The sequence below is a fragment of the Alosa sapidissima genome, chromosome 17 (assembly GCF_018492685.1).
Source record: "Alosa sapidissima isolate fAloSap1 chromosome 17, fAloSap1.pri, whole genome shotgun sequence".
NCBI lineage: Eukaryota > Metazoa > Chordata > Actinopteri > Clupeiformes > Clupeidae > Alosa > Alosa sapidissima.
Window position 1 is genome coordinate 22296177 of NC_055973.1, and position 12479 is coordinate 22308655.

General features: G+C 40.1%; 3 protein-coding genes across 4 annotated transcripts in view; 2 read left to right on the forward strand and 1 right to left on the reverse strand.

The window, feature by feature from the left end:
- LOC121688278 (myosin-7-like) overlaps nucleotides 1–12463 on the forward strand; it is a 69900-nt gene extending 57437 nt beyond the window's left edge. The window contains exon 39 of the mRNA XM_042067752.1: nucleotides 12351–12463. Coding sequence (XP_041923686.1) covers nucleotides 12351–12371 — 21 coding nt within the window. The 3' untranslated portion in view covers nucleotides 12372–12463. The remainder of the gene's footprint in view (nucleotides 1–12350) is intronic.
- The window catches only part of LOC121688279, a 522978-nt gene that overhangs the window by 334512 nt on the left and 175987 nt on the right, over nucleotides 1–12479 (reverse strand). The window lies entirely within an intron of this gene.
- LOC121688276 (myosin-7-like) overlaps nucleotides 1–12479 on the forward strand; it is a 95068-nt gene that overhangs the window by 1097 nt on the left and 81492 nt on the right. The window contains exons 3-38 of the mRNA XM_042067750.1: nucleotides 839–1047; nucleotides 1308–1451; nucleotides 1631–1787; nucleotides 1935–1962; nucleotides 2052–2154; nucleotides 2595–2687; nucleotides 2780–2843; nucleotides 2931–3029; nucleotides 3163–3266; nucleotides 3364–3502; nucleotides 3595–3713; nucleotides 4012–4161; nucleotides 4240–4410; nucleotides 4547–4856; nucleotides 4952–5022; nucleotides 5170–5375; nucleotides 5470–5593; nucleotides 5764–5900; nucleotides 6085–6340; nucleotides 6510–6752; nucleotides 6859–7035; nucleotides 7122–7267; nucleotides 7354–7444; nucleotides 7582–7971; nucleotides 8088–8214; nucleotides 8316–8434; nucleotides 8542–8738; nucleotides 8834–9017; nucleotides 9104–9269; nucleotides 9355–9479; nucleotides 9593–9901; nucleotides 10764–10967; nucleotides 11062–11358; nucleotides 11476–11580; nucleotides 11666–11761; nucleotides 11900–12034. Of these exons, the coding sequence (XP_041923684.1) occupies nucleotides 847–1047; nucleotides 1308–1451; nucleotides 1631–1787; nucleotides 1935–1962; nucleotides 2052–2154; nucleotides 2595–2687; nucleotides 2780–2843; nucleotides 2931–3029; nucleotides 3163–3266; nucleotides 3364–3502; nucleotides 3595–3713; nucleotides 4012–4161; nucleotides 4240–4410; nucleotides 4547–4856; nucleotides 4952–5022; nucleotides 5170–5375; nucleotides 5470–5593; nucleotides 5764–5900; nucleotides 6085–6340; nucleotides 6510–6752; nucleotides 6859–7035; nucleotides 7122–7267; nucleotides 7354–7444; nucleotides 7582–7971; nucleotides 8088–8214; nucleotides 8316–8434; nucleotides 8542–8738; nucleotides 8834–9017; nucleotides 9104–9269; nucleotides 9355–9479; nucleotides 9593–9901; nucleotides 10764–10967; nucleotides 11062–11358; nucleotides 11476–11580; nucleotides 11666–11761; nucleotides 11900–12034 (5787 nt within the window). The 5' untranslated portion in view covers nucleotides 839–846. The remainder of the gene's footprint in view (nucleotides 1–838; nucleotides 1048–1307; nucleotides 1452–1630; nucleotides 1788–1934; nucleotides 1963–2051; nucleotides 2155–2594; nucleotides 2688–2779; nucleotides 2844–2930; nucleotides 3030–3162; nucleotides 3267–3363; nucleotides 3503–3594; nucleotides 3714–4011; nucleotides 4162–4239; nucleotides 4411–4546; nucleotides 4857–4951; nucleotides 5023–5169; nucleotides 5376–5469; nucleotides 5594–5763; nucleotides 5901–6084; nucleotides 6341–6509; nucleotides 6753–6858; nucleotides 7036–7121; nucleotides 7268–7353; nucleotides 7445–7581; nucleotides 7972–8087; nucleotides 8215–8315; nucleotides 8435–8541; nucleotides 8739–8833; nucleotides 9018–9103; nucleotides 9270–9354; nucleotides 9480–9592; nucleotides 9902–10763; nucleotides 10968–11061; nucleotides 11359–11475; nucleotides 11581–11665; nucleotides 11762–11899; nucleotides 12035–12479) is intronic.

A 12479-nucleotide genomic window follows, 5' to 3' on the forward strand; every position in this document is an offset into this window, starting at 1 on the left:
GATTTAAGACTGTTTTTAATCATTTCAATTTATAAAGGACTTTAATCAACTTACAATCTTGAAATAAATATCAAATGGTAGAAAGAAATGGTAGAATGAAATAAATAACAAATGGTGTAATGTAGAATGAAATAAATAACAAATGGCTTGAAATAAATAACAAATGGTAGATTGGATATGGGTCTGTTATTGTTTAGCATGGAGGCATCCAGATAAGTCTTCTTGAGAAGAGGCTTTAAAACAGACATTATTAGCGTCTATGTTGCTATGAGGTGAAAAACTGATTTGAAAAAAAATTGGTAGGTGACGGTCTAGTGTCTAAGTCAAATCTGGAAGAGTTGACATTCCATTTTGTAGTCTATCAAGCTAAACTCTGACATCATAGCCAATGTCTGGCTATGTTTTAGAGTATGTACCAATAACTAACCCCTCCTTGTGAAACCAAGATACATATCTACATACCATATACTAGTGTATATTTTTGACCATTTTAACCTGTATGGCCACACTTTCACTATGATATCTTATTAAACCAGGCAAACGTCACCAATCTGATTCTCCTGATCCACTTCATACATTTCAAATCTTGACTTAAAACAACTCAACAACACTTACCTCAGTTTCTTAACAGTATTGGCCAAAGGACTGTAAGTCGCTTTGGTTAAAAATGTGTCAGCCAAATGTAATGTAATGTCTGCCTGTCATACGCTAGTCTTAGGATATAAAATTTAACTTTTTTGCCCATTCTGACTTCTCAGTGCTCTACATGTTACTATAATCATGTTCTTCATCGATAAGGTCTCATGGTTTAGGAATTAATTAGTTCATATCATTGCAGTCTTCACCATGGGTGATGCGTTGATGGCAGAGTTTGGGGAGGCGGCTTCTTTTCTGAGGAAGTCGGATATGGAGCGTCTAGAGGCCCAGACTCGCCCCTTTGACATTAAGAGGGCCTGCTTCGTGACAGACCCTGAGGTTGAATTTGTGAAGGGCATTGTCCAAAGCAGAGACGGTGACAAAGTCACTGTTCTTACTGAGTTTGATAAGGTAATGCATGGCAAATACATTTAAAAAATATTTCAGAGTTTTCATTTCAGAGTTTTCACTTACTGACCTTGCACTTGCATTGTTATATAATTTTCCATTTAGCTAATCTTTTTCATTTGAAAGCTCACTTACTGACAGCTTACTGTATAAATGAAATTTTGCCAATTTTGTGTTGAGCTGCTTAGATTTATAACAAATATGTAACATAAAGATGAAGGAGAGAATTCTCCAAATAGACTGATTTTGTTTCTATTACACAGACTGTCACTGTGAAAGACATAGATTGCCACCAACAAAACCCGCCTAAGTATGACAAAATTGAGGACATGGCGATGTTCACCTTCCTGCATGAGCCGGCTGTGCTGTTTAACCTCAAAGAGCGTTATGCAGCCTGGATGATCTACGTGAGTACAAACATGAGGCTCTGGCCCATAGTATCAATAACAAATGTCCAAACTTACCATATATTTCTGTCTTTAGACTTACTTTGATGCCTTATTTGTTTACATTGTTCATAATAAATAATATGTTTATTTTGTTAATATAATATATGTTTATTATGTTAATATGTTTATTTGTACAGACCTACTCTGGGCTGTTTTGTGTCACTGTCAATCCCTACAAGTTTTTGCCAGTGTACAACAGGGACGTTGTCAATGCCTACAGAGGCAAGAAGAGATCAGAAGCCCCTCCCCACATCTTCTCCATCTCTGATAATGCTTACCAGTACATGCTAACAGGTAAAGATCTTCTGTTAAAGCTACCACTTTGGCATTAAATGGGTATGCAGTGTATTAAAAATTGATGAAAATTAACAACATGAATTTATAAATAATGACGTATGTTTTTGGATTTATATTGACATTTCATGCTTGTACATTACACAGACAGAGAGAACCAGTCTGTCCTTATCACGTGAGTATAATCCAGTCTTTGATTCTAAATTTCTTGTTAACTTGCTGATGAGGGAGTGAACCTTTGCATACTTTCATTTCCACCAACAGTGGAGAATCTGGTGCCGGAAAGACTGTGAACACCAAAAGGGTCATCCAGTACTTTGCTAGCATTGCAGCCTCTGGAAAGAAGGACCCCTCTCAGGAGAAAAAGGTAAATCACCTCAATGTGTGCTGGACATAATTTCCACTTCGGAGGCATCTCCAAGAAACCTAATTTTACCAGTCTCACTCAATTTGTCAAGAAAGTCTGGGCACTCACAATTGTGAACTTTTTCCTACTTTAGCATCGTAATGGACGTAGTTTTTACGTTAACTTAGAAATCACATTGATCAGTGATTCCTAACATTATTTCCTATTTTGCCTGCAACTTTTTTATGTTTGCAGGTATGGCTATTACCACGGCCACTTTTGATTTCAAAATTCGTCATTCACTGACCTGCCATCAGTGGGAGACATAAACACATTGAAAGAAGCTAAACTAGTATCTCAGTTATATGAAAATAAGTGGAGATACTAGGTGGGTGTGGCCAGGCCAGTCTCCAACACCTGGCATTTGAAAGGTGAGTTGATATATTGTTTTATTTTCCCAGGGCACACTGGAAGATCAAATCATCCAGTGTAATCCTGCTCTGGAAGCTTTTGGTAACGCCAAGACCATCAGAAATGACAACTCCTCCCGATTCGTAAGCCCTCTATTGATTTTCAACTCGTTATCAACTCAAATTCCACGCTTTTATCACTGCCATGTTTAATTTTTATGTGTCACTCATGCTAGGGTAAATTCATCCGTATCCACTTCGGTGTGAGCGGCAAGCTGGCATCAGCAGATATTGAGACCTGTAAGTAAATAAGCCCTTTTTGATTGCCTTCATCTGTGGAGACCGAATGTATGGCTTGAAAGTTATAATTACTCTTCAATCCCCCAGATCTGCTGGAGAAGTCCCGTGTCACTTTTCAGCTCAAGGCTGAGAGAGACTACCACATCTTCTACCAGATCCTGTCCCAACAGAAACCGGAGCTGTTGGGTGAGAACTGCATGCATACTGTATCTCCAGTCATTTCTGGACATGAATGTGAAATAAGTGTCTACTTGTTATGTGTCCTTAGCTCTGTTACAGTAGTGTTACTTAACCTACAGTATGGTCTTAATTTCTTCAGAGATGTTGTTGATCACCTCCAACCCCTATGACTACGCGTTCATCTCCCAAGGACAGACACAAGTAGCCTCTATCGTTGATGCTGATGAGCTGGTGGCTACTGATGTGAGTAGGCCTGCTTTCACTTTCTCATTTACTTATACAGAGGTACACTGTACGTTGGGAGATGTAGTTACTGAATGCAATATTTTACTTGTTACAGGACGCCTTTGATGTGCTGGGCTTTACTCAAGAGGAGAAGAACGGTATTTACAAGCTGACTGGTTCCATTATGCACTATGGTAACATGAAGTTCAAGCAGAAGCAGAGAGAGGAGCAGGCAGAAGCTGATGGCACTGAGGGTGTGTATTCATTTTTCATGTTGGATGTAATACCCACACATGTTACAGTTCAATATGGGTAGAGAGGTGTAACTGTGAGGTTTTCACTCCAGATGCCGACAAAGTCGCTTATCTCATGGGTCTGAACTCTGCTGACCTCATTAAGGGTCTGTGTCACCCAAGGGTCAAAGTAGGAAATGAGTGGGTCACCAAAGGACAGAATGTAAATCAGGTAATATCAGAATTCAGAATCAGAATTCTTGTGATATTATAGTATTATAAGTAGAAATATTGATTGTAGTTAACTACACTTAGACAATAATGTGTTACGTACAAGGTGTAGCCATGAGAAGTAGGATATTTACAACTGCAAAGTAAAATATAAATATATTGTGACTAGGGTCAGCTGTAGAGTCGCCAAAAATACCTGAAACTGCATAGTATACCTTTAAATAACAGGACTGTTATAAACCCATGCCTGTTTAACTAATTCAAGTTGTCCATGTTATTCATTTCCATTTTATCTTTAGGTGTACTACTCTATTGGAGCCCTGTCCAAGTCAGTGTATGAGAAGATGTTCAACTGGATGGTTGTCAAAATCAATCTGACCTTGGAAACCAAACAGCCTCGCCAGCACTTCATTGGTGTGCTGGATATTGCTGGATTTGAGATCTTTGATGTGAGTCTTAAAGCTAAGACAAACACTATCATTTTAAGCAAAATATATGATATTAACAAAATTCCTATTGTCTTCCAGTTCAACACCTTTGAGCAACTGTGCATAAACTTCACTAATGAGAAGCTGCAGCAGTTCTTCAACCACCACATGTTTGTGTTGGAGCAAGAGGAGTACAAGAAGGAGGGCATTGAGTGGACATTCATTGACTTCGGCATGGACTTGGCCGCTTGCATTGAGCTCATTGAGAAAGTGAGTGACACTTTATTTACTCACAATTTTCTTTGAAGACATAGATCACTACTGTACATGAAGAAGCACTCTTTTATTATTTGTGTGGTTGTAAAATGTTTTGAATCATCATGCTTCCATATTATTTCCTCCCTAGCCCATGGGTATCATGTCCATCCTTGAAGAGGAGTGCATGTTCCCCAAGGCCAGTGATGCAACATTCAAAGCTAAGCTTTATGACAACCACTTGGGCAAAAATGCCTGCTTCCAGAAGCCAAGGATTATCAAGGGGAGACCAGAGGCCCATTTCTCCCTGGTTCACTATGCTGGCACTGTTGATTATAACATTGGCAACTGGCTGGTGAAGAACAAAGACCCTCTCAATGAGACTGTGGTCGGACTCTTTCAGAAGTCAAATCTTAAGATGCTATGTGCTCTCTTCGCCAACTATGCCGGTGCTGACGCAGGTATTATGTCAATCCCTGACTAATTAATCCTGTGACATTAATTAATTAACATTATGTTTATGTGAAGATCTGATGGAGATGTGATATTTTAATAGCCGCTGATTCTGGTGGTGGTGGCAAGAAGAAGAAGGGTTCTTCTTTCCAGACTGTATCTGCCCTTCACAGGGTAAGTGTGACAGGTTAAATAAACATACTAAAGTGAAGGCATTTTTTAGTACCACATATCTTTCTTTTAAGTATATAGATCAATGGTCCAACTGGGATTCTGTGCAGTCCTACTGAAATTTGTTTTTATTTAAATGTATGGACACAGGAGAATCTCAACAAGCTGATGACCAACTTGAGGTCAACTCACCCCCACTTTGTGCGCTGCATCATCCCCAACGAGACCAAAACTCCTGGGGCCATGGAGAATCCTCTGGTCATGCACCAGTTGCGCTGTAACGGTGTGCTGGAAGGCATCAGGATCTGCAGAAAGGGCTTCCCCAACAGGATCCAGTATGCAGACTTCAAACAGAGGTCAAATCTGTTATTTTTTGTCCTAATAATTATATATTTCTCACAACAATATTGGAAGAATATGTCTATACCAGGACTATTTTAACCTCTTCAGATACCGTATCCTGAATCCTGCAGCTATCCCTGAGGGACAGTTCATTGACAACAAGAAAGGAGCAGAAAAACTATTGGGATCCCTGGATATTGACCATGAACAGTACAGATTTGGACACACTAAGGTGCTTTATAGTATAATGTTCCTATAATCCTTCCATGATAAAGCAAACACTGTTTGACAATCTGACACTTTCTGTGGTATCTTTTTTCTATGTCATACTGTATGTTTTGGTAGATGAGGATTTCAGCTATACTTGTATAGTAAAAAAGACTGTTACCTGTTTTGTATCAGGTGTTCTTCAAAGCTGGTCTCCTGGGTGTCCTTGAGGAGATGAGAGACGACCGTCTCGCTCTCATCATCACTGGTCTACAGTCTAGAGCCCGTGGAATGATTGCCAGGGTTGAATTCAAGAAAATCGTAGAACGCAGGTGATAATAACCTCTAAAACAAAAAAATGGTATATAATATCAGTGGTACTAGGCACTCATATATTTGTACATATACACTTACACATATTTGGTAACATCGCATTAATAACTTTAAATTTATTTTTGTTTGAAAAGAATTTCCTGGTATACATTAATTACTAATTCAGCACAAATTATATTACAGGGATGCACTGCTGGTGATCCAGTGGAACGTCCGTGCATTCATGGGTGTCAAGAATTGGCCCTGGATGAAGATGTACTTCAAGATCAAGCCCCTCTTGAAATCTGCTGATGCTGAGAAAGAGATGGCCAACATGAAGGAAGAATTCTTGAAGCTGAAGGAGGCCTATGCAAAATCTGAGGCTCGTAGGAAAGAGCTGGAGGAGAAAATGGTTTCTATTCTCCAAGAGAAGAATGACCTACAACTTCAAGTCCAGACTGTGAGTACACTAAACAATTTAGTCAAGTATACTACTGTGAGTATACTAAACAATGTATTAGTCAGTGAAAGATCTACCTATTTTAATTTAACTAATATTCAAAAGCTCATGCAAATGTGTCAGATTTAGTAGCTTCAATCTATCGATCCACATCTTTTCTTCATCCTAGGAACAAGACAGTCTTTGTGATGCTGAGGAGCGATGTGAAGGTCTGATAAAGAGTAAGATCCAGCTTGAGGCCAAATCCAAGGAGCTGGCTGAGAGACTAGAAGATGAAGAGGAGATGAATTCAGAGCTGACTGCAAAGAAGAGGAAGTTGGAGGATGAATGCTCTGAGCTCAAGAAGGACATTGATGATCTGGAGCTCACTCTAGCTAAAGTAGAGAAAGAGAAACATGCCACTGAGAATAAGGTCAGCAGGACTGAAAATCCTAATCACCAAGGAAAATGGTCAAGTAATGAAGTCAAGTAATTGAGTAATCAAGTAATCGCTTCACAATGGTCTACTTTACTTTTAGGTTAAAAACCTGACTGAGGAGATGGCAGCTCTTGATGAAATCATTGCCAAGCTGACTAAGGAGAAGAAAGCATTGCAGGAGGCTCACCAGCAAACGTTGGATGACCTTCAGAGTGAGGAGGACAAAGTCAACACTCTGACTAAGGCCAAAACCAAGTTGGAACAGCAAGTTGATGATGTAGGAAATACAAACAGGAACCTATGTCTCACTGTGTTAAATGAATGAAGACACTTACATAATTCCTTTTTTTTAATCTTAAATAGCTTGAAGGGTCCCTGGAACAGGAAAAGAAACTGAGAATGGATCTTGAGAGAGCTAAAAGAAAGCTTGAGGGTGACTTAAAGTTGACCCAAGAAAGTTTAATGGACTTGGAGAATGACAAACAGCAGCTTGAAGAGCGGATAAAGAAGTATGTACAAATCATCTATAATAAATAATAAGTATACAGAGAAAAGATATATTCATTCCATTTTTCAATGACCTGTTTTAACACAGGAAAGACTTTGAGATCAGTCAACTTAATAGCAAGATTGAAGATGAACAAGCTATGAGTGCCCAGCTCCAGAAGAAACTAAAGGAGTTGCAGGTAAAACAAAGAATTTAAATTGATAGGAAAGAAAACATAAAAAAATATTGTAATAAAATTCATGTATGTTTCTCATGAGGAAAAGATTTCAAAAATGTAAAAATGAAATATACTTCATACTTCTTTACTTTCATTAGGCCCGCATTGAGGAACTGGAGGAAGAGCTGGAGGCTGAGAGAGCTGCCCGAGCCAAAGTGGAGAAGCAGCGGGCAGACCTGGCCAGAGAGCTGGAGGAGATCAGTGAGAGGCTGGAGGAGGCTGGAGGTGCCACTGCTGCCCAGATTGAGATGAACAAGAAGAGGGAGGCTGAGTTCCAGAAGCTGCGCAGAGACCTCGAAGAGTCCACTCTGCAACATGAGGCCACTGCCTCCACACTGAGGAAGAAGCAAGCAGACACTGTAGCTGACCTCGGGGAGCAGATTGACAACCTTCAGAGAGTGAAACAAAAGCTTGAGAAGGAGAAGAGTGAGCTCCGTCTGGAGTTGGACGATGTTGTCTCCAACATGGAGCAGGTCTCCAAGACCAAGGTTTGTACAAAATGGCTAAAGAAAGAACCTGTATAATGACTCTAACTGATTTTTTCTACTGACAACTGTTTTCAAGAAATAGTACACGAGAACAACATTCTGTATTATTTTGTCAGACAAACTTGGAGAAGATGTGCAGAACACTGGAGGACCAGATGACTGAATACAGAACAAAGGCTGAGGAAGGCCAGCGCTCCATCAATGACTTCGCCATGCAGAAAGCCAAGCTTCAAACTGAAAATGGTAAGTCAAAATGGTAAAACAACTGAGTGATTTGATACATGCATGAAGAAAAAAGAAGGAAATAAACATTATCATTGAAAAATGTATATTCTGTTATCAAGGTGAGCTTATAAGACAGCTGGAAGAGAAAGACTCACTTGTTTCTCAACTGACAAGAGGCAAACAGTCCTACACGCAACAGGTTGAGGATCTCAAGAGGCAACTTGAGGAGGAAGTGAAGGTAACTGACTTGCAGAAGATAACTGACTTGCAGAAAATGTCTTTCAGATGAGAGTTACTTTAAAGCTATGAAATATCTGATGGACTTGTATCTGATCCTATCCTCAGGCTAAGAATGCACTAGCCCATGCAGTGCAGTCTTCTCGTCATGATGCTGACCTCCTGAGGGAGCAGTATGAGGAGGAGCAGGAGGCCAAGGCTGAGCTGCAGCGCAGTCTCTCCAAGGCCAACTCTGAGGTGGCTCAGTGGAGAACCAAGTACGAGACTGATGCCATCCAGAGGACTGAGGAGTTAGAAGATGCCAAGTAAGGCCCCCAGAATTGACTGTATGAATTGTTTAAAATCAATGGTTAGACATTGCATGTACATTCATCACTCACTTTCAATTATTTTTCCACAGGAAAAAGCTGGCTCAGCGTCTGCAAGATGCAGAGGAAGCTGTGGAGGCTGTCAATGCCAAATGCTCCTCCCTGGAGAAAACTAAGCATAGACTGCAGAATGAGATTGAAGATCTCATGGTAGATGTGGAGAGATCCAATGCTGCTGCTGCTGCTCTAGACAAGAGACAAAGAAACTTTGATAAGGTAAGAAAACAAATGATCAAAACATCATTGCCAATATGCCTTAACACGATTCTCAGACTTACATTTAAAGATTTTCACCTTAACAGGTCTTGTCTGAGTGGAAGCAAAAGTTTGAGGAGTCCCAGACTGAGCTGGAGAGTTCTCAGAAAGAGTCCAGATCTCTTGGCACTGAGCTCTTTAAACTCAAGAACTCTTATGAGGAATCTTTAGATCACCTTGAAACCATGAAGAGGGAGAACAAAAATCTCCAAGGTCTGTTTGATCCTCCCTTAAGACAAAGCTTATATGATTGTTAAAGTGACATCACACAACTAACTAATCTTTGTTTACTTTCCAGAGGAAATTTCTGATCTCACTGAGCAACTTGGTGAGACTGGGAAGAGCATCCATGAGCTTGAGAAGGTCAGGAAGACACTTGAGCAAGAGAAGGCAGAGATACAGACTGCCCTGGAGGAAGCGGAGGTACATTCATAAAGATCAAAATAATCAGAAAACTAGTTTCCTTCATTCAAAGACATCAAGGAAGCTTATGTTTACAGAACTAAGTAGATTATCATGTTCCTATATCTCCACAGGGTACCCTTGAACATGAGGAGGGTAAGATACTCAGAGCTCAGCTGGAGTTCAATCAGATCAAAGCTGACATTGAGCGTAAACTTACTGAGAAGGATGAGGAGATGGAGCAAGCCAAGAGGAACCAGCAGAGAGTGGTGGATACCCTGCAGACCTCCCTGGAGTCTGAGACTCGCAGCAGGAATGAAGCTCTCAGGGTGAAGAAGAAGATGGAGGGAGACCTCAATGAGATGGAGATCCAGCTCAGCCAGGCCAACAGGCAGGCATCTGAGGCCCAGAAGCAGCTCAAGGGTCTGCATGGACATATGAAGGTGAAACAATACAGCACAGAATTCCATAATCCCATTGACTGTCAAGAAATCACTTAACTGCATACTGTAGGTCTTACAGGAGTGCATTCCTACACCTGAGTTTTACTCAATAGTGCGCTTATTTGACTAAATTGTGCTCTCAATTTAGTCAATTGTGCACACATTTTACCAAATTGTGAGCACAATTTACTAAATTGTGAGCACAATTTATTAAAATGTGTGCACGATTTACTAAATTGAGCGCACAATCTACTAAAATGAGACCACAATTTAGTAAAACAAGAGCACTATCTAGCAAAATGAGCACACAATATATTACTGTAAATTGGCCACACAATCTAGTAAAATGAGACCACAAGTTAGTAAAATGAGTGCACATACTCTCAATATACTGTACAAAAATATTTTGCAGTGACACCTCCCGTGCTCTATACACAACACAACGCAAGCCCCATAGCATTGGCTAGTTTAATCCCTGTTTAGAAAAGTGTTGACTTGAGCAGGGAAGTTATTCATGCCATAGTAAACTTATTGTTTATATTGTACTGTTATTATTATTAATAATGAAATGTATGTTTCAATGTAGGTTTAAACCTGTGATTGTGTACTGCATATTTGTACATGGGTTAGGTAGATGCCCTGTTAAGTTGGTTTCTACCAATTTTGTAGAAATATATAAGAGTATATCCCAAACATCCATCTTATCTGAAAGGTGCAACTTTGCTTTTTATTTCTGCTCTAGGTTAACTATCTTTTTGGATAGCTAGCTGTATACACTCAAACAAGAGTTAACAAGGTTAGCCTGTATATTTTAGCAAACTAGAAAATACATGTTTACATTTCTAACATGTGTACATTGCAGGATGCCCAACTGCAGCTGGATGATGCTCTACGTAGTAATGATGATCTCAAAGAGAACACTGCTATTGTGGAGAGACGCAGCAATCTCATGCAGGCAGAATTAGAAGAGCTCAGGTCCATAGTGGAGCAGACTGAGAGAGGCCGGAAACTGGCTGAACAGGAGCTGCTGGACGTCAGTGAGAGGGTGCAGCTGCTGCACTCTCAGGTAAAATCCTAAACATGGTGGTTTTAAGATTTATTCATATGACACAGATTGTCACAATGTGACACAGACCATCGTGAACATTTCTATCACATAGAACACCAGCCTGCTGAACCAGAAGAAGAAGCTGGAGGGTGATACATCCCAGCTGCAGAATGAAGTAGAGGAGGCTGTGCAGGAGTGCAGGAATGCTGAGGAAAAGGCCAAGAAGGCCATCACTGATGCTGCCATGATGGCAGAGGAGCTGAAGAAGGAGCAGGACACCAGTTCTCACCTGGAGCGCATGAAGAAGAACATGGAGCAGACCATCAAGGACCTGCAGCACCGTCTGGATGAAGCTGAACAAATCGCCATGAAAGGTGGCAAAAAACAGATCCAGAAGTTGGAGTCCAGGGTAAATGCTGTGTTTTTGCTAAAGAGCTTTTTTCTAATAATCAGTACTCAACTAGATATGGTTACAGGTAGACATATCATCATGTGTTCAGTATTCACTTTAATTGTCAACATTTAGGTGAGAGAGCTGGAAAGTGAGGTGGAAATAGAGCAACGGAAGGCCAGTGATTCTGTCAAAGGAATCCGTAAATATGAGCGCCGCATCAAGGAGCTCACCTATCAGGTATATTAAATTATACCATCCCAAAAAGACTTTTTATAATACATAGTGCTAAATGCTAAAATTCACCCACCTCTCCCATCTGTAGACTGAGGAGGACAAAAAGAATTTGAGCCGTCTTCAGGATCTGGTGGACAAACTGCAGCTGAAGGTCAAGTCCTACAAGAGAACATCAGAGGAGGCTGTAAGTGAACATCCTCTTCTCCTTAGTTTTTCCTTCTCTTCCTTGTTTTATCTATTATCAAAGTAATTTAATCTATAAAGTGCTGAACATGCAAATAAACAATAAACAAAATACACTTCATTTGTGTGCACATTTCAGGAGGAGCAGGCCAATAGCAACCTGGGCAAGTTCCGCAAGATTCAGCATGAGCTGGATGAGGCTGAGGAGAGAGCTGATATAGCTGAGTCTCAGGTCAACAAGATGAGAGCCAAGAGTCGTGATGCAGGTGGCAAGGTGAGAGCAACAGTTGTCACTGTATTGAATACAAATACATTACTAACATTGTCATGACCAGTACTGTACATATTACTATAATACATTGTGCTATATTTGCAGCCTTTAGCAGTACTACGCTGATTAAAATGTTAAAATCCGGTTTGAAATCATTCACTATCATTGGGGCTAAAAATGGACCTATCCATCAGTGAAATGCTGGTAAAACGTGAAAGTGGTTCGTAAATTAATATAAGTTAATTTCAGACCCCTGACAATGAAATTTAGCCACATATTACTGACAATGTTTTTTTTTTTTTTTTTTGCTGTACCACAGAAAGGAGTCGCTGAAGAGTGAAGCTCTCATGATGGACTTGTCTGAAAAGTTCTTGTTTGCTGTGTCTTAGTTGTCAGTATGGAATGCATTCCAATACAATCACTTAAAAAGTGTTTCTGTTGTTTTTTG